Source organism: Coregonus lavaretus (genome assembly GCF_964263955.1).
Source record: "Coregonus lavaretus genome assembly, chromosome: 9".
Classification (NCBI taxonomy): Eukaryota; Metazoa; Chordata; class Actinopteri; order Salmoniformes; family Salmonidae; genus Coregonus; species Coregonus lavaretus.
Window position 1 is genome coordinate 12883396 of NC_139996.1, and position 23513 is coordinate 12906908.

Below are 23513 nucleotides of genomic sequence, written 5' to 3' on the forward strand. Positions count from 1 at the left end.
ATACAGACTCAGAGTCCATCACTCACTCTCTCACACCCACCCACCAGTTACCCAACAGTCCTCCTCCCCCAACACATACACACAGACAGAGGAGGCGGTGTGTGTTTACCGTGATCCGGGGTGGAGGGATATCATCTGGTTGTCGTCGTCAGGCATGGTATTGGCACAGCGACTGTCTGCTGAGATCACACTGGGCCGCATCACTGTCATCAACACCTCCTCCCACTGGTCTGGTAACTACGGCAACATAACAGGTACATAGACATTGGTAAACAGGTAAACAAAAGGGTAATGACAGGACCTTGACAAGCAGCAACGTTACCTAACATAATCAATTAAGGAAAGGAAGAAATTAATATCCTCCGACACTCATGTGCACTGGAGTTTATGTCCATTGGGAAGGCAGTATGTGCTGGGACTGACCTGAGGCTCGTAGCGGATGAGGATGTCGTACTCCATGGAGTGGGGGATGTTGTCGATGGAGAACTCCAGGTAGGCCCCCTCGGGAACATTGACGAAACCTACCCCTGTCCAGGTGGGGCTACGGTCCTGAGGGTGGGGTCTCTGAACTACTGTCACACCCTAGAGAGATAGAGAGGAAGAAAGAGAAGTCACAAGGATTAGTAGGGAACACCCATGATCCCAGAGGAACTTAGAAGAAGAAAGACACATCAGGGTCATTGACCAAAGGTCAAAGGTAGAAAGGTGACTCACAGGTCCAAATTTGGCGTCCTCTGCCTCGTAGGTGTAGTGGTCCAGGGCGATGAAGTAGAAGCCTGACTCCACCTGGTCACAGCGCCTGCCAAACATGTGTTCTCGACACACACACTGACCAGTCTCCTGGGAACAACTGGAGTGAGAGAGAGAGGACAGGGAGGGAATGTCAGGGAGTTTAATCAGAGTTAAAAAATGTTAATCTTAGTGTTGCATTCAAGGTAACAGTTCATTTTAAGACTTCTGTGTCTGTATGAAAATAGGCAACTATGAAGAATCGTTGAGCAATTATACATTTTTTAAGTGAGGCATTTAGATGAACTAATTAGCAAAGTGAACTTTGAACTCACTCATTATTGATGGCTCCACCTAGGTCACAGTCACATGGTCTGCAGCCATCCATGTCATTGCTTAGCCCCCAGTGCTGAGGCTGTAGGATACACACACATATTGTTAAAAACACCCCTTTAATGACACGTTGTTAACGACCTCCCACTACATTTCACTGCAAAAGCTGTTTCCAAGCTGTGGGCAGATATACCAGTCTCCTTACAACCCAGAGGGTGTTGCATGGCCCAAAGATGTACAGCCTTGGTGACAACAGTTAAGCCACCAAACCCCTTACAGAATGTACAGTGCCTTCAGAAAGTATTCATACCCCTTGACTTATTCCACATTTTGTTGTGTTACACACTGAATTCAAAATGGATTAAACATTTTTTTTTCTCACCCATCTATCTACACACAATACCCCATAATGACAAAGTGAAAACATGTTTTAAGAAATGTTTGCAAATTTATAGAACATTTCATGCAGAATTCTCTCACCCCTGAGTCAATACTTGGTAGAAGCTCCATTGGCAGCGATTACAGCTGTGAGTCTTTCTGGGTAAGTCTCTAAGAGCTTTCCACACCTGGATTGTGCAACATTTGGCCATTATTCTTTAAAAAATTCTTCAAGCTCTGTCAAATTGGTTGTTGATCATTGCTAGACAACCATTTTCAGATCTTGCCATAGATTTTTAAGTAGATTTAAATCAAAACTGTAACCAGGCCACTTCGGAACATTCACTGTCTTCTTGGTAAGCAACTCCAGTGTAGATTTGGCCTTGTGTTTTAGGTTATTGTCCTGCTGAAAGGTGAATTCATCTCCCAGTGTCTGGTGGAAAGCAGACTGAACCAGGTTTTCCTCTAGGATTTTGGCTGTGCTTAGCTCCATTTTGTTTCTTTTTTATCCTGAAAAACTCGCTAGTCCTTAACGATTACAAGCATACCCATAACATGATGCAGCCACCACTATGCTTGAAACTATGGAGAGTGGTAATCAGTAATGTGTTGTATTGGATTTGCGCCAAACATAACACTTTGTGTTCAGGACAAAAAGTTAATTGCTTTACAAATTGTTTTGCAGTATTACTTTAGTGCCTTATTGCAAACAGGATGCATGTTTTGGAATATTTGTATTCTGTACAGGCTTTCTTCTTTTCACTCTTTCATTTAGGTTAGTATTGTGGAGTAACTACAATGTTGTTGATCCATCCTCCGTTTTCTCCTAGCACAGCCATTAAACTCTGTAACTGTTTTAAAGTCACCATTGGCCTCATGGTGAAATCCCTGAGTGGTTTCCTTCCTCTCTGTGTTTGAAATTCACTGCTCGACTGAGGGACCTTACAGATAATTGTGTGTGTGGGGTACAGAGATGAGGTAGTCATTCAGAAATCATGTTAAACACAATTATTGCACAGAGAGTCCATGCAACTTGTGTGACTTGTTAAGCACATTTTTACTCCTGAAATATTTAGGTTTGCCTTAACAAAAGGGTTGAATACTTATTGACTCAAGACATTTCAACTTGTCATTTTTAATTCATTTGTAAAATAAATAAATAATAATAATAATAACAACATTGAAAAACATAATTTCACTTTTACATTATGGGGTATTGTGTGTAGGCCAGTGACCCCAAAAAATATTACATTCAGGCTGTAACACAAGAAAATGTGGAAAAAGTCAAGGGGTGTGAAAACTTTCTGAAGGCACTGTATGTAGCAGATGTGTGTAGCAGATGTGTAACTAGTGGCCATTGGTGACGTCACCTGCCATGAGATCATTAGTCAACTGTCTCTCACAGAGTGAAAGCGTTAACCTTTTGGTCCATCAGTTAGCAAAGTGGACTTTGATTAGTGACTGTTGTGTACAAAGTAAGTAAATCAGAAGAATAAGGTTCCTTACCATACACTGGTCACAGTCCCTCCCGGTGACCAGGCGTTTGCAGTAACAGTCTCCCGAGTCTGTATCACATGGGTTCCCTCCAGGAACTGTCCCCAGGGCATTACAGGTGCAGGCTGGGAAAAACAACAATTTATAGTTATTCTAATACAATTTAGACATCTACTGCTTGAAAAAGCTCCAGACTCCGATAACACATGTGTAAATGTGTGTGTGTGTCTTTACCCAGGCAGCCCAGAGGGTGGTCTCCCAAGCCGTAGTGGGCCTGTTTGCACTGGTCACAGCGCTCTCCCTCCACATTGGGCTTGCAGCGACACTGGCCAGAGATCAGTCCAGACGACACATCAGTCATCCTGTCACAGATCCCGCCATTCAGAGAGCCCACCGGATCACAGTTACACGCTACAGAGATGGGAATCATCAGGAACTTTGAGTTAGGCATTATGATGTAAAATGGAGTATTTGCGAGTGGAACTGGTGGAGTAGAAAGCTGCAATGGTGACTATCTAACAGGACGAAGAAAAAAATGGTGAAGTTCACATTCATGGAATGGAAGTCAAACTTAACAAGCAAAAGGAAATGGTCAAGGTCAACATCAATGGGAGGTATTTGATCTTTCATAAGGGAAGTACATCCTCTTCAAGAAAGGTACATACTGTAAGCGCTGAAGGTTATTTGATCTGCTTGAAGAATTGATGTGCTTAACTGTAGCTACCTGCGGACTAACAAAAATATCAAACTGAATACCAAAGGGGAGAAAAAAAGCCTTACAAAGGGTGTTACAGTATTGTTGGGAAAGAGCAAGCAAGAAAGGCATTTCACTGTATTTGTGCAATTGACTTGAAACTTGAATGGAAGTTCTCTCTCACACACCACAAACACATGGACTCAAAACACTGGTGAGACAAGTGTGAAAAGCCTAACAATCCCATCATTCCCACATCAAAGCAGAGTAGGATGAAGTTCTCCCAGATGCTAATCTGAGGTCAGTTATGCATCCTCTGCGGCCTGAGGTCAATTTTTACCTAGAGCCATGAAAGCCTAGGGGAGAGGTGACACATGAGAAGGGTCTCTCTCCACCCTACAGTGGTTTGGGGTTAAAAGGTAACACCACTGGTTTGGCTGATAGAGCTTCAAAACCCAGGTGTTCTCTCAGATCCAGACCACAGAGGCAGGATCAAAGAGCCAGATGGGAGGAGGAGAAAACATGAAAATATATATTTCTAAAGAGAGACAGACAGAGTCATGGATGAGATGAGGCAGAGTGGGGAGTAGGAGTTAAGTGGAGAGATGTAGGGAGGGGGGGAGGGAGGGAGGGAGAAACAGTAGAGGGTAAGAGGTGGAGAAGTAATGGGGAGAAAATAACATGATGGATGGAAGGATGGACAGATGGATGGAGATATGGAAGGCTGGGCTTGGATGGTGGGGTGTGGAGGAGTAGAGGGTGCTGGAGTTTAAAGTTAAAGGTTCAACCTACATTCACAGATGCTGGGGTCACGGATGTCCCTCTCTGGGTGCTGGAAGTAGAAGGGTTTGCACTGTTCACAGTTGTGTCCCATAGTGTTGTGCTGGCACTCATCACACACACCACCGCTCCCATTGCCCGTGGAGACGTATACTGCCATGTCGAAGTGACACGAGTCTGAGTGCTGGTTACAGTTACATTCTGCAGAGAAGGAGAGAGCGTGAGATAGATGGGGGGTTTATAAAAAGGCAGTTGGAGGGTTGTAAAGGGTTGTAAATGGACTGAGCAGGCACTGCAGCCTGTCATCACAAGTGATCAATTGAAAGGGGACACAAACTGTAACATTCCCCTTTAGTTCCCCTTTGGGAACTCTTAATTAAGACAGTTTGTTAGCGTAAGGTGGCTTACTTTTACAGGCGTTGGTATTGCGTCCCTCGGCTGGTCTCCAGGGCAGGTCATGGTAGAAGTCCTGACACTTCTCACAGTTCAGCCCCATGGTGTTGTGGTTGCACATACAGTGGCCATGGACCTTAGGGAAAACATACAGAGGTAAGAAACTAGCATTAATAAGCACTTATAAGCAGTGAATATGCCATTACTTTGTCGCTTATGCATGTGCATAAACCACGAACACAAATGATCTATGGATATCCACCTTAAAATGATTTCACATATTCAGGATTTAACAGTGCAGTTCAGGGACCTATCAACTACTGTGCAGAGACTGAGGCCTCCGTGGTATTTGACTGTGCTTCCCTTGACCATCATGGTCAATTACATCTGAGATATCAGTGCAAAAGCAAATGGAAACTACAGACGAAAGGCGGTTGCTCCAGAGATCTTTTTTCCCTCCATCTCTATCCGTGTATTCCCCATTCCAGATGGCAGCAGGACATGTTTACAGTGTAGCTTTTATGTCAGGCATCTTCAGGCAAGGTGTAACTGTATCTTGTTTTGTCTTTAAGACATTGTAATGTGAGGGAATCAATTTGACAACCAATCTGCAAAATGGGTTTGAGAGGAAGTTTGATTCATCTTTAAGTTAAAGTTAATATTTCCTGGTGAATAGGCTATATAATAACAGTGAACAAGAGGTAGAGTAGCCTAGCTGCAGACAGACACAGACTGTAAGCAGACCATAGCAGAGACTATACAGGAAGTGCACTGTTTGCCTTTTCTCTCCCTAGCATACACAAACAAGACACATGCTGGAGGCTCCTCAGAGGAGGAAAGGGAGGACCATCCTCCTCAATTAATTTCATTTAAAAAAAAATAGTTATCCTTTTTAGATAAAACTATACTAAATATATTCATGTCACCAAATAATTGATTAAAACACACTGTTTTGGAATGAAGATCTACAGTAGCCTCAACAGCACTCTGTAGGGTAGCACCATGGTGTAGCCGGAGTACAGCTAGTTTCCGTCCTCCTCTGGGTACATTGACTTCAATACAAAACCTAGGAGGCTCATGGTTCTCAACCCCTTCAATAGACTTACACAGTAATTATGACAACTTCCAGAGGACGTCCTCCAGCCTATCAGAGCTCTTGCAGCATGAACTGACAATCAATCAAATTATCAGAGAACTAATCTAGTACTGAAAGCATACGCTACAGCTAGCTACCACTGTAGTGCATAGAATGTGGTGAGTAGTTGACTCAAAGAGAGAAAAATACAATAGTTTAACAGTTTTGAACAAATTAATTTCTTTAAAAATGAAGAGGAAGCGAGAGAGAGAGATAGCTATATTTAGTTGTATTTATTTCACTTTGCTAGCGAATGCTGCTAGCTAATTTAGCCTGTCTCAAACACCCAGCTCAAACAGAGGGGGATGCTATGTTAGCTAGCTGGCTATGGCTATCCAACACTGGAACTTTTCCAAGTCAAGTTAAGCTTTTGGTTTTATTAATTTATTGCCACCGGGGCCCGCTGGTATAACTGCTAAACTGCTTGCTAACTGTACACTGTACTGCATGATTGTAGCGGGTTTACTAACGTGTTAGTTCTAGTAGCTATGTTGACTGCCGTTAGCTAATATGTTGACAACGATGTTGGCTGTGTGTAGTGGTTATGATATGAAGGTTTGGCTTGGAAAGTTTTTTTTGCCTGGTAACAGATAGCTGATGTGTTGTGCACTGAAGCCCACAAGCAAAGGGAAAAGGTGAGAGGAGGAGAGCGCGTAGATGCGAGAAGGAATTAACGAGCAAAGTGATCATGCTGTTTGTATGTGGCTGCTATGAAAGTGAACTGTGTTTGAGTGTGATCATGGGTGTATTCATTCTGCTGATTCTGTTGAAAAACGTTTCTTAAACGGAACGAAACAGGGATAAACATACCTGAATAGAAACTCTTGTTTGTAACTGTTGGGACTAATGATTACATCCAAGATCAGCTAGATCACATGTGATCACCGAGTGTCTGCGGGTTTTCGCTCCACCCTTGTACTTAATTGATTAATTAAGGTCACTAATTAGTAAGGAACTCCCCTCACCTGGTTGTCTAGGTCTTAATTGAAAGTAAAAACCAAAACCCTCAGACACTTGGCCCTCCGTGGAATGAGTTTGATACACCTGAGCTAGATGCAGGCAAGAGTGTGCAAGGCGGTATTGAATGTGCCACTGTCTGTCACCTTGATTACTCAAAGTGTTTCTTTCAACCTGTGCACCTAAGTTGTAAACTTTCATTCATAGGCTAGGTTGTAGCAACCTCATGATGGGTATAGGGAAAATTAGAGTATCATGTAGTAGCCTAAACCTATCGATATTACATTGAACTGGGTGAATGGAATATGAATGATAGTCATCCAATATGCTGTAATAGAAATAAGGCAATGCTCATTAAATAAATGAGCGTCCTCCCTCATCTTAAACGGCACCGACTGCCACTGACCTAAGGAGACCTGATGTCCTACAGAAAACAAAACAGGCACTCGTCAACACTTCTTTGGCACAAAGGCGCAAGCACTCTCTGGGACTGGGTGATGGTGGGTTTGTGGGCCTATGTAAGTGATGAAAACTAGGAGAATCTTATCAGCGAGAACTCACCATGCCCTCGACAACATCCCCAGCGCCGTCGACGGGCGCACACTCTGAGGCGTGTCCATAGCAGAAGCAGTTACCCCGGACCACCAAGTCGTAGACAGCATAGTAGTACTTCTCCTTGATCTCCATGCGGGAGTCCAGCAGGTTGTCTCCCAGAGTGTGCAGCTTGGTGAACTTCACCCTCAGGTTGGTGATCTTCAACATGTCTAAAGGAGAAAGAGACGTGTGTTAGCCGTTAGCTTGTAGCCCTGAGGTCATTATGTGTAGACATTTACTTTGCAGTTATAGTTGGCTAATAGGCAACACATAGCTGGTATTTGTCCAAAAATGGGAAGGATAATAATAAGAACTTATTAGCAGACATAAATCATTAAGTACACATATCATCGCTGGAACTTACTTTGGATTCTGGGGCTGTAGGGATCTTCAATACGGAAAACTGGATCCAAAACTCGGAAGATGACCTACAGAGACAGATGGGTTTACAGTCAGTGGGATTACACCGTTTTTTCAATGGCTTCTTTTCTCCCAACACATCCAGAATATTATGTCATATATGTGATTAGTTATTAATTAGTTATTACTCAGTCATGCAAAACACACACCTCTCCCTCTGTCGATGGTTCAATGTCGGAGTAATGTGAATCGCAGATGACATCATCCACTTTCTGCATGGGCCCCGAGGATATGGCAGGGAATGCGGACTCACAGTCATAGGCAAAGTAGCGGTACACCTGCCAGTTCTGCCCAAAGTCAGCTGACCGCTCAATCACCATGGCAGCAGGCCTGAAGGTCTGTTGTAGAGGAGAAACCATACTTATGCATCTTGGTGATATACAGCACCAGTCAAAAGTTTGGACACACCTACTCATTCAATTTGATTAATTAGGCTCCCCATTACCCAATGCCAATGGTGATAGCTAGTCTTACTGGGGTCCAACATTTAACGAGAAGACATTACAGACAAAATACTTAACATGTAGTATGTGTGTGCATCTATCAGTTACACATACATGTCAGTACATACACACAACAAGTAGGTCACATGGGGCAGAGGCGTTGTGCCGTGAGATGTTGCTTTATTTGTTTTTTGAAACTAGGTTTGCTGTTCACTTGCGCTATATAAGATGGAAGGGAGTTCCATGCACTCATGGCTCTGTATAATACTGTACGTTTCCTTGAATTTGTTCTGGACCTGGGGACTGTGAAAAGCAAAATTAGCTGCAATTGTGAGTAAAGTGATACAGGCCAGATCTGTGTGGAGCGAACAATCCCAGACGGTTGGGCGGTCTGTTCTCCATTCCTCAGGCTCACACACAGCTGGGGAGGTGTGTGTGTGTTTGTGTGTGTGCACTGCGTGTGTCCCGAGTGGCGCAGTGGTCTAAGGCACTTCATCGCAGTGCTAGCTGTGCCACTAGAGATCCTGGTTCGAATCCAGGCTCTGTTGTAGCCGGCCGCGACGGAGACCCATGGGGCGGCGCACAATTGGCCCAGGGTAGGGGAGGGAATGGCCAGCAGGGATGTAGCTCAGTTGGTAGAGCATGGTGTTTGCAACGCCAGGGTTGTGTGTTCGATTCCCACGGGGGGGAATCGAACTCTGGATAAGAGCGTCTGCTAAATGACTAAAATGTAAATGTGTGTGTGGTAGATCTCCCAAGAGGCCGAGCCTTGTGATAATCTGCAGAGTAGACGGTCCAGCCAGCATCCCCTTACACACTACCCACGCTCCCCCACATTGAGCCCTCTGACCCGGCCTCCCCATTGGTTACCTTGAAGGTCATGATGAGGTGGGTGAAATGAAACTCTGCCTCCAAGTTCAGCTGGATGGTCACTTTCTCAAGACCTAGGGAGAGAAGGAGGAAGCGGGGGAAAGGGAAGAGGGAAAGAGAAAACAAATGAAAAAAGGAGAGAGAGAGAGGGGACAGAGCAAAAAGAGAGGGTCAAAAGGCAAGGGAAGAATTACATTTTTAAAAAAGTGATGAAGTCAGAGAGGGTGGAGAGAGAGAAACAAAAACATGAGTGTACATACATGGTTCCACTGGAGCCAAGCATAACACAAGCTGGAATGGTTAACTCTACATGACACTTATCCACTCTTCACAGTTCTTATTCTGGACCAGAAAACATGCATTAACTCTTCACCTCTCCCTCCATAGTCTTATCATGGTTGGTTCTGTTCTATGATATAAAGCTCATGGCTGCCCTTCTGATTCCTGACATCCATCTTCTTCGCCACAAAATGGGGCAGTGGGTTTTACGCATAGCTGCTGGGCAGTTAAGCAGCAAATAACAACGTAACCGTTTCAAATCTCCCCATTTCTTTGGTGAAACTAATATTAATAGGCTATGTTTATTGTTTAACAAGCCACCACTTATCAATATGCAACGATGTATAACAAGAGAAAATGTTGAAACTCATCATTAGACTAAATGAAATTCATGCGTTACTTTAACAACAACACCCAGTTCAGCAACTAAGCACTAATGCGTCCCCCCCCCCCCCCCCCCCCCTCCCCATCTTATATTGTAGAATGGGACTGTTAGGTGTCAGTTTTACATTAGTTTTGGGGGAACCTCATCTGTGCTTATAATAATTATAATTGTAATAATAATAATAATAATAATAATATATTTATTTTATATAGCGCTTTGCCATTACAAGTAGAATCTCAAAGTCGCTTTAAAAACAAAACAAACAAAATACAATTTAACAAAACAAATGTAGTAGGATCTGGCTGTTCTTGGGCGATGGTCTTGCACAGCTTTCGAGGAGAAGGCCGTTCGAAAAGGTAGTAAGAGGGGTTGTGCTTTGAGCTGGGGTCTACTGGGACTGTGTTGTAATAGAGTGGATCTATAGGATCTAGTACAGTATAGTCTGGATTATGAATGGAAATTCCCTGTCTCTTTTCCCAGGCCCATCTGTGGAGTTGGCTGATCCACTAGTGAATATTAACCTCCTTCCTGCTCTTCCGGAGAAATATTCCCACCGCTTTTTCCTCGGCTAAACCTCCCCAAACTCCTATCAGATTACTTTCTGAATCTAATAACCTTGCAGCACTTTTTGGGAGTTAACTCTTTCAAGGCAAGATGCACTTGGGATAGCTGAATTTGTATCTAAGTTGGGGACGATTTCAATGCTTTTGGCCTCCTAGTAATCATTAACAATGCTTCAAAACCAGGGGTCTTCAACCTGTTCTTGCCGAGGGACACCCTCCCAGGCAAACTGGCGACCCAGGGACCCCCATCATATGTTAGCAAAACATTTTTTTGCACATGTTTTGTCATTTCATCAGGTGAATGATAATGGTAAGGAGAAGTAGTCAACATTTTGAAACGAATAGATTTGGTAGATAGTTTTTCATAATTTTTACCTCCCTACATTATAATTGGAAGAGGAAGTGTAAACTCTAACATAGCCTATTAGTTAGAAAGGTAACTCCAAACACATTTTCGCTAAAAGCAGCTGTTTAGCTGGTTAAACAAAGGTTAGCCATGTGTTGGCAAAAATGTATGTCCAAGTTAGGAAAGTTTTCCAGCAGACAGCGGCACTTGCCACACTGGTAGACTATTCGCAGGTGCTTTTTCTAAGCCTATGTCAGATACTGTAATTAGCTCCAATGAGAGTAATTTGCTCAATATTAAGAGTTGAGAAATAAAGTTGACATCATTAGAAAGAAGATATGTATTTTCTACTGTATGTAATTTGAAATGATTTTTTTCTGTTTTTGCTAGCAATATTAATAAAAACATTGGGAGGGAAACCCCCATATACAGTATATACAGTTGAAGTCGAAAGTTTACATACACCTTTGCCAAATACATTTAAACTCAGTTTTTCACAATTCCTGACATTTAATCCCAGTAAAAATTCCCTGCCTTAGGTCAGTTAGGATCACCACTTTATTTTAAGAATGTGAAATGTCAGAATAATAGTAGAGAGAATGATTTATTTCAGCTTTTGTTTATTTCATCACATTCCAAGTGGGTCAGAAGTTTACATACACTCAATTAGTATTTGGTAGCATTGCCTTTAAATTGTTTAACTTGGGTCAAACGTTTCTGGTAGCCTTCCACAAGCTTCCCACAATAAGTTGGGTGAATTTTGGCCCATTCCTCCTGACAGAGCTGGTGTAACTGAGTCAGGTTTGTAGGTCAGGGCTTTGTGATGGCCACTCCAATACCTTGACTTTGTTGTCCTTAAGCCATTTTGCCACAACTTTGGAAGTATGCTTGGGGTCAATGTCCATTTGGAAAACCCATTTGCGACCAAGCTTTAACTTCCTGACTGATGTCTTCAGATGTTGCTTCAATATATCCACATAATTTTCCTTCCTCGTGATGCCATCTATTTTGTGAAGTGCACCAGTCCCTCCTGCAGCAAAGCACCCCCACAGCATGATGCTGCCACCCGTGCTTCACAGTTGGGATGGTGTAATTCGGCTTGCAAGCACCCACTTTTTCCTCCAAACATAACGATGGTCATTATGGCCAAACAGTTATATTTTTGTTTCATCAGCCCAGATGACATTTCTCCAAAAAGTACGATCTTTGCCCCCATGTGCAGTTGCAAACCGTAGTCTGGCTTTTTTATGGTGGTTTTGGAGCAGTGGCTTCTTCCTTGCTGAGCGGCCTTTCAGGTTATGTCGATATAGGACTCGTTTTACTGTGGATATAGATACTTTTGTACCTGTTTCCTCCAGCATCTTCACAAGGTCCTTTGCTGTTGTTCTGGAATTGATTTTCACTTTTCGCACCAAAGTACGTTCATCTCTAGAAGACAGAATGCGTCTCCTTCCTGAGCGGTATGACGGCTGCGCGGTCCCATGGTGTTAATACTTGCGTACTATTGTTTGTACAGATGAACGTGGTACCTTCAGGCGTTTAGAAATTGCTCCCAAGGATGAACCAGACTTGTGGAGGTCTTGGCTGATTTCTTTTGATTTTCCCATGATGTCAAGCAAACAGGCACTGAGTTTGAAGGTAGGCCTTGAAATACATCCACAGGTACACCTCCAATTGACTCAAATGATGTCAATTAGCCTATCAGAAGCTTCTAAAGCCATGACATCATTTTCTGGAATTTTCCAAGCTGTTTAAAGGCACAGTCAACTTAGTGTATGTAAACTTCTGACCCACTGGAATTGTGATACAGTGAATTATAAGTGAAATAATCGGTCTGTAAACAATTGTTGAAAAATTACTTGTGTCATGCACAAAGTAGATGTCCTAACCGACTTGCCAAAACTGTTGTTGGTTAACAAGAAATGTGTGGAGTGGTTGAAAAACAAGTTTTAATGACTCCAACCTAAGTGTATGTAAACTTCCGACTTCAACTGTATATTATTATTTTTATTATTTTTAGCGTACCCCCAGTTGAATACCCCATGTTCAAAACTCTTCAAAGCCATTATGCTCACATATGACATGGTAAGAAGTGAGAACTCTCTTATTAACATCCATTACTTCAGGGATCATCAACTAGATTCAGCTGTGGGCCGATATTTTCTTGAGCGGATGGTCGGGGGACCGGAACATAATTACAAATAATTTGTAGATGGCAAATTGACCTCAAGAAGCCCAAACAGATACAGTGTAATGTTTGACTAAAACATCATTTCAAACCTTGCTTACATTTGTATACGATCACATGTTTCTCTCTATTATGCGTGGGAATACTTGGGAACAGATTTCTTAAATTAAAATTACTTGGAGCTGATTTCCTGGTGTTTTTAGTCTATTATGTCCAACAATAAAAAAAATCTCTATATATACAGTGGGGAAAAAATGTATTTAGTCAGCCACCAATTGTGCAAGTTCTCCCACTTAAAAAGATGAGAGGCCTGTAATTTTCATCATAGGTACACGTCAACTATGACAGACAAAATGAGGAAAAAAAATCCAGAAAATCACATTATAGGATTTTTTATGAATTTATTTGCAAATTATGGTGGAAAGTAAGTATTTGGTCAATAACAAAAGTTTCTCAATACTTTGTTATATACCCTTTGTTGGCAATGACACAGGTCAAATGTTTTCTGTAAGTCTTCACAAGGTTTTCACACACTGTTGCTGGTATTTTGGCCCATTCCTCCATGCAGATCTCCTCTAGAGCAGTGATGTTTTGGGGCTGTCGCTGGGCAACACAGACTTTCAACTCCCTCCAAAGATTTTTTATGGAGTTGAGATCTGGAGACTGGCTAGGCCACTCCAGGACCTTGAAATGCTTATTACGAAGCCACTCCTTCGTTGCCCGGGCGGTGTGTTTGGGATCATTGTCATGCTGAAAGACCCAGCCACGTTTCATCTTCAATGCCCTTGCTGATGGGAGGTTTTCACTCAAAATCTCATGATACATGGCCCCATTCATTCTTTCCTTTACACGGATCAGTCATCCTGGTCCCTTTGCAGAAAAACAGCCCCAAAGCATGATGTTTCCACCCCCTATGCTTCACAGTAGGTATGGTGTTCTTTGGATGCAACTCAGCATTCTTTGTCCTCCAAACACGATGAGTTGAGTTTTTACCAAAAAGTTCTATTTTGGTTTCATCTGACCATATGACATTCTCCAATCCTCTTCTGGATCATCCAAATGCACTCTAGCAAACTTCAGACGGGCCTGGACATGTACTGGCTTAAGCAGGGGGACACGTCTGGCACTGCAGGATTTGAGTCCCTGGCGGCGTAGTGTGTTACTGATGGTAGGCTTTGTTACTTTGGTCCCAGCTCTCTGCAGGTCATTCACTAGGTCCCCCCGTGTGGTTCTGGGATTTTTGCTCACCGTTCTTGTGATCATTTTGACCCCACAGGGTGAGATCTTGCGTGGAGCCCCAGATCGAGGGAGATTATCAGTGGTCTTGTATGTCCCTCCTGTTCTCCACTCATTACCTGTATTAACTGCACCTGTTTGAACTCGTTACCTGTATAAAAGCCACCTGTCCACACACTCAATCAAACAGACTCCAACCTCTCCACAATGGCCAAGACCAGAGAGCCGTGTAAGGACATCAGGGATACAATTGTAGACCTGCACAAGGCTGGGATGGGCTACAGGACAATAGGCAAGCAGCTTGGTGAGAAGGCAACAACTGTTGGCGCAATTATTACAAAATGGAAGAAGTTCAAGATGACGGTCAATCACCCTCGGTCTGGGGCTCCATGCAAGAGCTTACCTCGTGGGGCATCAATGATCATGAGGAAGGTGAGGGATCAGCCCAGAACTACACGGCAGGACCTGGTCAATGACCTGAAGAGAGCTGGGACCACAGTCTCAAAGAAAACCATTAGTAACACACTACGCCGTCATGGATTAAAATCCTGTAGCGCATGCAAGGTCCCCCTGCTCAAGCCAGCGCATGTCCAGGCCCGTCTGAAGTTTGCCAATGACCATCTGGATGATCCAGAGGAGGAATGGGAGAAGGTCATGTGGTCTGATGAGACAAAAATAGAGCTTTTTGGTCTAAACTCCACTCGCCGTGTTTGGAGGAAGAAGAAGGATGAGTACAACCCCAAGAACACCATCCCAACCGTGAAGCATGGAGGTGGAAACATCATTCTTTGGGGATGCTTTTCTGCAAAGGGGACAGGACGACTGCACCGTATTGAGGGAAGGATGGATGGGGCCATGTATCGCGAGATCTTGGCCAACAACCTCCTTCCCTCAGTAAGAGCATTGAAAATGGGTCGTGACTGGGTCTTCCAGCATGACAACGACCCGAAACACACAGCCAGGGCAACTAAGGAGTGGCTCCGTAAGAAGCATCTCAAGGTCCTGGAGTGGCCTAGCCAGTCTCCAGACCAGAACCCAATAGAAAATCTTTGGAGGGAGCAGAAAGTCCGTATTGCCCAGCGACAGCCCCGAAACCTGAAGGATCTGGAGAAGGTCTGTATGGAGGAGTGTGCCAAAATCCGTGCTGCAGTGTGTGCAAACCTGGTCAAGACCTACAGGAAACGTATGATCTCTGTAATTGCAAACAAAGGTTTCTGTACCAAATATAAAGTTCTGCATTTCTGATGTATCAAATACTTATGTCATGCAATAAAATACAAATTAATTACTTAAAAATCATACAATGTGATTTTCTGGATTTTTGTTTTAGATTCCGTCTCTCACAGTTGAAGTGTACCTATGATAAATATTACAGACCTCTACATGCTTTGTAAGTAGGAAAACCTGCAATATCGGCAGTGTATCAAATACTTGTTCTCCCCACTGTATGTCATGCAATAAAATGCAAATGAATTACTTAAAAATCATACGATGTGATTTTCTGGATTTTTGTTTTAGATTCCGTCTCTCACAGTTGAAGTGTACCTATGATAAAAATTACAGACCTCTACATGCTTTGTAAGTAGGAAAACCTGCAAAATCGGCAGTGTATCAAATACTTGTTCTCCCCACTGTATATATTATTTTGCTCAGAAAACTTGGGGGGCCAAATAAAGCCACCCGCGGGACAAATTCGGCCCACGGGCTGCCAGTTGGGGAACCCTGCATACATGGTGTACACAGGGTGTAACCCAGCCTCATCTAACAGCCACCTAGGTAATCATTCCCCATGGGTTAATCCTGTCATTCCAAAGTTGACAGACTGGTCATCATCTTAGTCAGCCATTACTGCTTTCTCTTTGATGTCTCCCCTCACATTGATTAAAGGGGTTAGCTAAGGGATTGGAGGGTGAAAATATACCGAGAGGGGGGAAAGGAAGATAGAGTCACCTTTAATTGAACTAGCTGCTTACTAGCCGTCCACCATTTTTCCCCCACGAGAACTCACCATTCTCTGACTGCCACCAGGTTTTCAGGCGGTTGGGGGCGAATGTGGTCACGACATTCTCCACCCGGTGGCCGGTGGTGGCATTCACCACACTTTTGACATAGACGTCGGTGGAGTCACACACAAAGCATTTCTTCTCCTCCTGAAGAGACCGTGAAGATTGGGAGAAAGAGAGAGAGATTAAATTGTCTGTGGGATTTTTGGGATACCAAGTAGATTTCTCCCAATCAGCGGAGGGTACACATAATGAACATCTTTGAAGAGCCCTTTCATACAGAAGTCGTTGAAATTGGGTCTTTTATCAAGAGCAGATATAGATGCTGAAAGTAGTGATTGAGCCAAATAGGGCTTTAACTATTTTAAAAGGAGGAGTCTCACTCTCATCAGTGAAGGCTTACCGTAGGTTGCTGACAACGCAGGCTTCATTTGGCCACCAGATGTTCAGAAAACACACTATGTGTGCTTGTGTGTGTGTGTGTGTGTGTGAATGTGTACACATGCTCAAGGGTTCAAATTCAGCACCATCTGGATGTCCTTCCAACGTCTTTTCACCACTTCACTTGACAAGAAAACAACTTTACAAGATTGTAAACATTCTATACATCCAGACCATGCAACAGAAGTGTGCCCACAGCCACACACTTAGATTTTAATTTCAGTACATAGATATTTGTTTGATAAGAAATGTAACCCTGTTGGATCACGTCTTTCACTGACAGGATCTGGTTTCTCTCTCCTTCAGTGGTGACATAAATTAAATTAATTGTATTAGATTAGATTTCCATCTTAAAACGTTTGCATGCTCAGGGCATAACATACTTTAAATCACATGTATCAAACTCATTCCACGGAGGGCCGAGTGTCTGCGGGTTTTCGCTCCTCCCATGTACTTGATTGATGAATTAAGTTCACTGATTAGTAAGGAACTCCCCACACCTGGTTGTCTAGGGCTTAATTGAAAGGTAAAAACTCAAACCTGCAGACACTCGGCCCTCCATGGAATGAATTTGACACCCCTGCTTTAAATAGATGCTCAACACATCATAGAAGTATTCACAAATAATCTACAGTTAAGGTGGTGGAGAACAAGAATCAGCCATTTCTAGTACATTTGATTTAGGTGGATACTGATCAAATAGGATGATGTCTCAAGCAAGGCAAACATTTATTTTCATGTAAGGGGCAAAAGTATTTGATGGTGGCTACTCAAGTGTCCAAGAGAAGGTTGTTTGAGAGTTTGGATATCTTTAACCATGGAATGTCTGTGTCAGTACAATGAGTCCCCATGCATCCAAGCTGCTGGCACAGCCACTTTCAAGTCATTGAAGTCATTGTTGGTCTGAACCTTAATAACGCTTCTAGAATGATTCTGTGATCCAGGAAGCAGTCTAGACAACTCAGAGGGTCGTGTGACTCCTAAACCAATCCTTCCCAAATCCTAAAGATCTTTCCCACTCCTACGCTCACATTGAGAAAGCAGGAGTTTAAGAAAAAATATGTGAAAGGAAGTCCTTGTATTGACAATAAAAGCCCAAGGGATATTTGGAATATATCCCATTTATATATTCCACCCCCAACAGACAAGGGATTGACTGTAAACCTTACAGTAGTTATTATGAAATCTGAACGCCAAATTGCCAAAGGCAAGATCATTTTAATTTTGAGCATGCATTTATTCCCCATTAAAATAAATAGTGGATCTTTCTTACTGAGGAAATGAAACAATGTTATCATTTAATATGTGATACTGTAATTAATGTTTAATTATGAGTTAACCTCATAGCTTGTTTTGTGCCTCTTTGCACTTTGTTACTTTGTTTAGTAGTAGCCTAGACTACTTGGGAAAGGAATCCCCCTCCAGGCATGCAAGACAATGAATATAGCACCATTTTATTCTCAACACAAATTTTCACAAGGTCAAAACTATCTTTCCCATTTCCAAGAACAAACACCCTCAGGTTAGCAATTCCAGGAATGCTTTATTATGGCGCCTATCTATGTATTGCTTATCTACCTCGCTACTACAGGCATGAACGAGAGACTTGCCCAGAGGCACAACAAATCAGACCTTGCTTATCGTGAATATTGAATATCGGTACTTTTACGCACTCCTGCCACTGAAATAATAACGAATCCTATTGATAGCAGCACCACCTTGATCATTGATTGCACTGTTGTCAACTTGGCATAACAATATTTGTGTGATAGTTAATGAAGTCTATAGGCCTATAATAACACATGGGCCTAGTGCAAATGTACTCTGTACTTGTGCCAGAAGCATTTACCTGTAAATGACTGACGATACAGAACGGCTCGGGCCGGTGGAGGCCGCATGTGGAGTTGGCGGAGAGTTGGTGGGCTCTGCCGATGAGAAGGTCTCCCGTGGCGGGGTAGCAGCTCCCCTCCGTGCACACATCGCTGAACTCTGGTACCTGGGCAAGGACGCACGCCCCTGCGGCTACACAAAGAAGAGGCAATATTGAACAATGGGATTTATCCAATACAGGTTGTGGAGTGATGTTTTATTGTACAAAATATCAAAGATAATTAGGCTATTAGATCAAATTGCCTAAGTATTAGAATAAAATACTAACGAAAAGTGCTCAGAACTTTGGTCTCCCTGTTCGTAAAACTTTTAAAACTAGGATAGGCCTCCATAATAAAAATGAACTTTATAGTCGAAAACACAATCTGAAAAACAGGATATAAGCCTACCATTCCCATGGGTCTTTGATTTATATTAATGCCACATGAAGTTATTTAATTGTTTCATGCCGAGTTTATAACAAGAACAAGATGTGTCATAGTCAAACAAAAATTACAAACAACTCCACATATGATATGAATGAAATTAGCCTACGAAACGTTGACTACTTCAACTTTTAGAACTAATATCCCTATAAATATAACTAATTGTATTTTCTTCATTAGGCTACATGCAAAGTTTATCATTATGCACTTTCAGTTACCTCAATGTTGGATATCCGTTCTATAGAAAACATTTCAAAATGTTAAAAATAATAAACTTACATAGCAGGATCGCCATTTGAAATATCAACATTTCTGTTGATATTTCCACCTTTTATCTGCTGTTGCGCTTCCTCTCCGTGGGACTGTGTGCGGTTCCTTATGGTAGCGATTTGCTCCTCACGCTTTTTCTTGTCCTGCTACCCCACTGACTGCTCCACTCAACAACTGAGAAAACAGAGTTTTTTTTTCTCTGTCCCTCTCTCCTCAAGCATGCGCACAGGGTGTAACTCGCCCTCCCCCAAAGCCTCTATTGGATAAATCCAGTAAAGTCCTACAACCAGCAGCTACAAATGCTCATCAACTAACTTGTACAGTTTGACTACCAATTACATAATAGATCAATCATTACCTGTATCTATCTAAAATGTGTCAGATTATTTGGAGCAGAAGGATCATGTTGACAGCATCTCACTCTGCTCACATTGAGAGAAAGTTCAAACTCACACATTTGATGGGATTGTAAAGGTCTTCTCTCTCAGATACCAACCCCCACCTAGACCTACTCATCTAGAACAAAGGACATTCCTCCACTAAAGGCAGGAAGCTGCCCTATATGTCCCTAGGCACAGGTAAAGCAGGGATACTATAGTTACTGAAGCCATACTACTAATTTACTGTACTGAAGAGAAATGAGGTTAAGAGAGCCTTGAACAGTGTTTCCCCTGCGCCAAGTGGAACTCCAAATCATGTTCTGTTAAGTCTTGCCCTATTATTGGAACTTAAAACTTTCCTGTACAGTTGTTGGTAATCACAGATTACCCAAACACTAAACTATCACCTACAGTGAAGAAGCTACAACCTTAATTATATGTCACTGTGTGTGTGTGTGTGTGTGTGTGTGTGTGTGTGTGTGTGTGTGTGTGTGTGTGTGTGTGTGTGTGTGTGTGCGCGTGTGTGTGGCAGCAGCAGCAGCTCCAACCATAGCTGGAGGAGAAACAGGGTGGCAGTTCTAATTCAATTATCTTTGAAAAGACAAGAGGGGGACTGTAGGAACAGATTCAATGAGGTTTTTGAGTCCGAGAAACTAGACTATGTTCACAGTCACTGAGCATATTGAAGAAAGAAAGACATGACTTGTGGTATTCAAGAACCATTCCTTGGTTTACTGCTGAAAATAACATCAAGATTAATCCTAAAACACAGAAAAGGGGTCTCACTTGCAAAGATAAAGTCTTCATTACATTAGGCTAATACAGTGACATCTCAATCTCATTCTGAATTAATTCCTAATAATGCATGATAAGAAATACAACAGACAGGCAAGAAATACCACAATCTGTCCATTCAAGAACAGACAAACGCAACCAAAAACCACAAAGGTTAAAAAAGGTTCTCAAATAATCATCTCCTTCTTCTGTAATTAGCTGCATCACTGGTGATATTTCCTCTAATCTTAAATGCAGTGGATCAGTGGCAACCTGCAATTAGGCAGAGCCATTAGTGGTCTGTGAATTCCTCATGTCTAAAAACACGACCAGGGGGCAGGGAGGGAATTCAGACCCCAGTCTAAGACACATTCTCAGGGGTGAGTGGGCTAACTCTCCCCTGGGGGGTATGAGATGGAACTCACCCCCAAGAGTCACTATAGGATTAGAGCAAACAATAGACCTGGAAATTGTTCAACTTCTATCCATATATTTATTTTGAAGAAAATATGTCCATCTACCTGTGATGTACCTCATTGATAAAACCATTCTTCAACTTCATTTGACTTTTGTGAGAAGCATAATTCAATGCTACCGATGAAAAAACTGCAGACTGGCTTCAGATCCGTTTATGCTTTGTTAGCCAACTCCTCTCTGTCGTGTTATTAGTCTGATAGAAGAGTTGGCACAAGCATATGCAGATCTAGGACCTGGATATAAAGGCTGCTAACTTGGTTCAATTGTATTGAGCACAAAGTCTTACTGAAGCGAAACAAACATGGAACTTAACCATTAACGGCTGGATGGAACGTAAACATTAACGGCTGGATGGAAAGTACATGAGGAGTAAGTGGTGTGTGTTCTCCCCACAACTAGAATGGGCAGTGACCTGGAAAGAGAGGTAGTGAGGTAGAGAGAGAGAGTGCAAGAGAGAGAGAGAGTGCAAGAGAGAGAGAGGGAGACAGAGAGAGAGGGAGAAAGGTAGAGAAAGAAAGAGAGGTAGTGAGAGAGTGCGAGAGAGAGAATGAATGACAGAGAGAGAGAGAGAGAAAGACAGAGTGAGAGGTAGAAAGGTAGAGAAAGAAAGAGAGGTATTGAGAGAGTGCGAGAGAGAGAGAGAATGAATGACAGAGAGAGAGAGAGGTAGCAAGAGAGTCTGAAAGTGTATGCTGGAGTTTAAAGCAACAGACATCTAGGATTTTACAAGTCAATTCTAAATGGGCAATGTACATTTAATGTACAAAAGGCAAGAGAGAGTGAACATTCCGGCGCCAGAGTTGTGACAAATGGCCGCATTCCAAACCCAGCAGGGACCCATTCCAAACCTGATAGTGTGTTTAATCTCATCACATCTCCAGCTAGGCTGAGGGAAACATTGTTTCAGGCCAATAACAAGCTCTGTATATACTAGGCCAATTCAGTATTACACAGTTTCACAAAATACCAGCCAAATCTTACAAAGAGATCTACTTCCACCAGAGACCAGGGTACAAATGGGAAAAGGATTGGAAAAAAAGTTAGAGGTAGAATAACTTGAAACCTGAAAAATGTTCCCATAAAAGCTTTTACCTCTTTTTAACATCAACGATCATGTAAGCAGATAATTAGGTCAGCTTGAAACATAATAATACATATCACAAAATAGTAAGGAGGGGCTTCGTTCTCAACTCCGTCAGTTTTATGATCACCACATGCCCCCATGTGGAGGATTAGGAAAACTACACTCTTAAATTCAGTTGCAAAACTCGAAAGGTAGAGAGGAAAGAGAAGGGACTTTCCCAGTCTAGCTGCAATAAACTGTATGTGAGGAAATTCATTTTACACAATACAACCTAGAACCTGAGAGAACCCATGTTTGACATGACATCAGAGTAGGAACAGGTTCCAAACACAGACCCTTTTAAGCATGTCTTCAATAAGTGAATTAAATAAACAGAATAAATGAAATAAAAGTTAAATATGTAAAAATAAATACATATCCATGCCATTTGGCACATACAAGATCAGATAATTATTATAGCAATTCACTTATTTGACTACTACTGGTCAGGGTTTGGGGTCAATTCCATTACCCATATCTTTCATTGAGAATTTGATCTATGCATGAATGTAATTTAAATCTCTTGAATTGACAGAGTACCCAATTGTCACACTTGAGTAAAAGTAAAGATACCTTAATAGAAAATGACTCAAGTAAAAGTGAAAGTCACCCAGTAAAATACTAGAGTAAAAGTCTAAAAGTATTTGGATTTAAATATACTCAAGTATCAAAAGTAAATGCAATTGCTAAAATATACTTAAGTATCAAAAGTAAAAGTAAAAGTACAAATCATTTCAAATCTTTTATATTGTGCAAACCAGATGGTTCCATTTTTTTAAATAATTTGTTATTTAGGGAAAGCCAAGGGCACACTCCAACACTCAGACATCATTTACAAACGAAGCATGTGTATTTACTGAGTCTGCCAGATCAGAGGCGGTAGGGATGACCAGGGATTTTCTCTTGATAAGCGCGTGAATTGGAAGCATTTGACTGTCCTGCTAAGCATTAAAATGTAATGAGTAATTTTGGATACAGAGAAAATGGATGGAGTAAAAAGTACATTATTTTCTTTAGGAATGTAGTGAAGTAAAATGTATTCACTCACTAAATGTAAGTCGCTCTGGATAAGAGTGTCTGCTAAATGACCAATTTTAGATTGCCCCATTAAGGTCTCAGACTTACCGCCAATTTGTTGAATTTTATCTTGAACATATTTTGTGATTTTCTCTGCCTCCATAGTAATGTTCTTTAGGCGTTCGATGACCACTTCATTACTGTCCTGGTTTGTGTTTCCCTCCTTTAGCTTATCAAACAGCTCTGTCACCTTTTCAAGCTTCTGGCAAATAAGTCAGAGAAAAACTAAAACTCATACCTACTTAGTTTTATACTCACAGTATCACCACGTAGTACCAAGGTGAGATTGTAAATAAGTAAGTGGTAAGCTGGTTGGTGAGTAGTTAGTAGTGGTCAGTGGTTGCTGGTTGGTGAGTAGTTAGTAGTGGTCAGTGGTTGGTGAGTAGTTAGTAGTGGTCATTGGTTGCTGGTTGGTTAGTAGTTAATAGTGGTCAGT

General features: G+C 42.1%; 2 protein-coding genes across 2 annotated transcripts in view; both read right to left on the bottom strand.

Annotated features, from left to right (window-relative positions):
• LOC311135214 (laminin subunit beta-1-like) overlaps positions 1-19383 on the bottom strand; it is a 37206-nt gene extending 17823 nt beyond the window's left edge. Inside the window, exons 1-15 of the mRNA XM_084169144.1 lie at positions 19256-19383; positions 18511-18683; positions 16226-16367; positions 9221-9294; positions 8057-8245; positions 7852-7915; positions 7455-7657; positions 4817-4937; positions 4421-4609; positions 3169-3345; positions 2947-3059; positions 1065-1144; positions 715-850; positions 424-582; positions 110-237 (exon numbers count right to left, since the gene is read on the bottom strand). Coding sequence (XP_084025270.1) covers positions 110-237; positions 424-582; positions 715-850; positions 1065-1144; positions 2947-3059; positions 3169-3345; positions 4421-4609; positions 4817-4937; positions 7455-7657; positions 7852-7915; positions 8057-8245; positions 9221-9294; positions 16226-16367; positions 18511-18683; positions 19256-19286 — 1979 coding nt within the window. The 5' untranslated portion in view covers positions 19287-19383. The remainder of the gene's footprint in view (positions 1-109; positions 238-423; positions 583-714; positions 851-1064; positions 1145-2946; positions 3060-3168; positions 3346-4420; positions 4610-4816; positions 4938-7454; positions 7658-7851; positions 7916-8056; positions 8246-9220; positions 9295-16225; positions 16368-18510; positions 18684-19255) is intronic.
• Positions 19384-20789: 1406 nt separating this feature from the next.
• LOC311134867 (laminin subunit beta-4-like) overlaps positions 20790-23513 on the bottom strand; it is a gene marked incomplete at both ends in the record, with an annotated part of 34244 nt that continues 31520 nt past the window's right edge. The window contains 2 exon segments of the mRNA XM_084168639.1: positions 20790-20800; positions 23126-23276. Coding sequence (XP_084024765.1) covers positions 20790-20800; positions 23126-23276 — 162 coding nt within the window.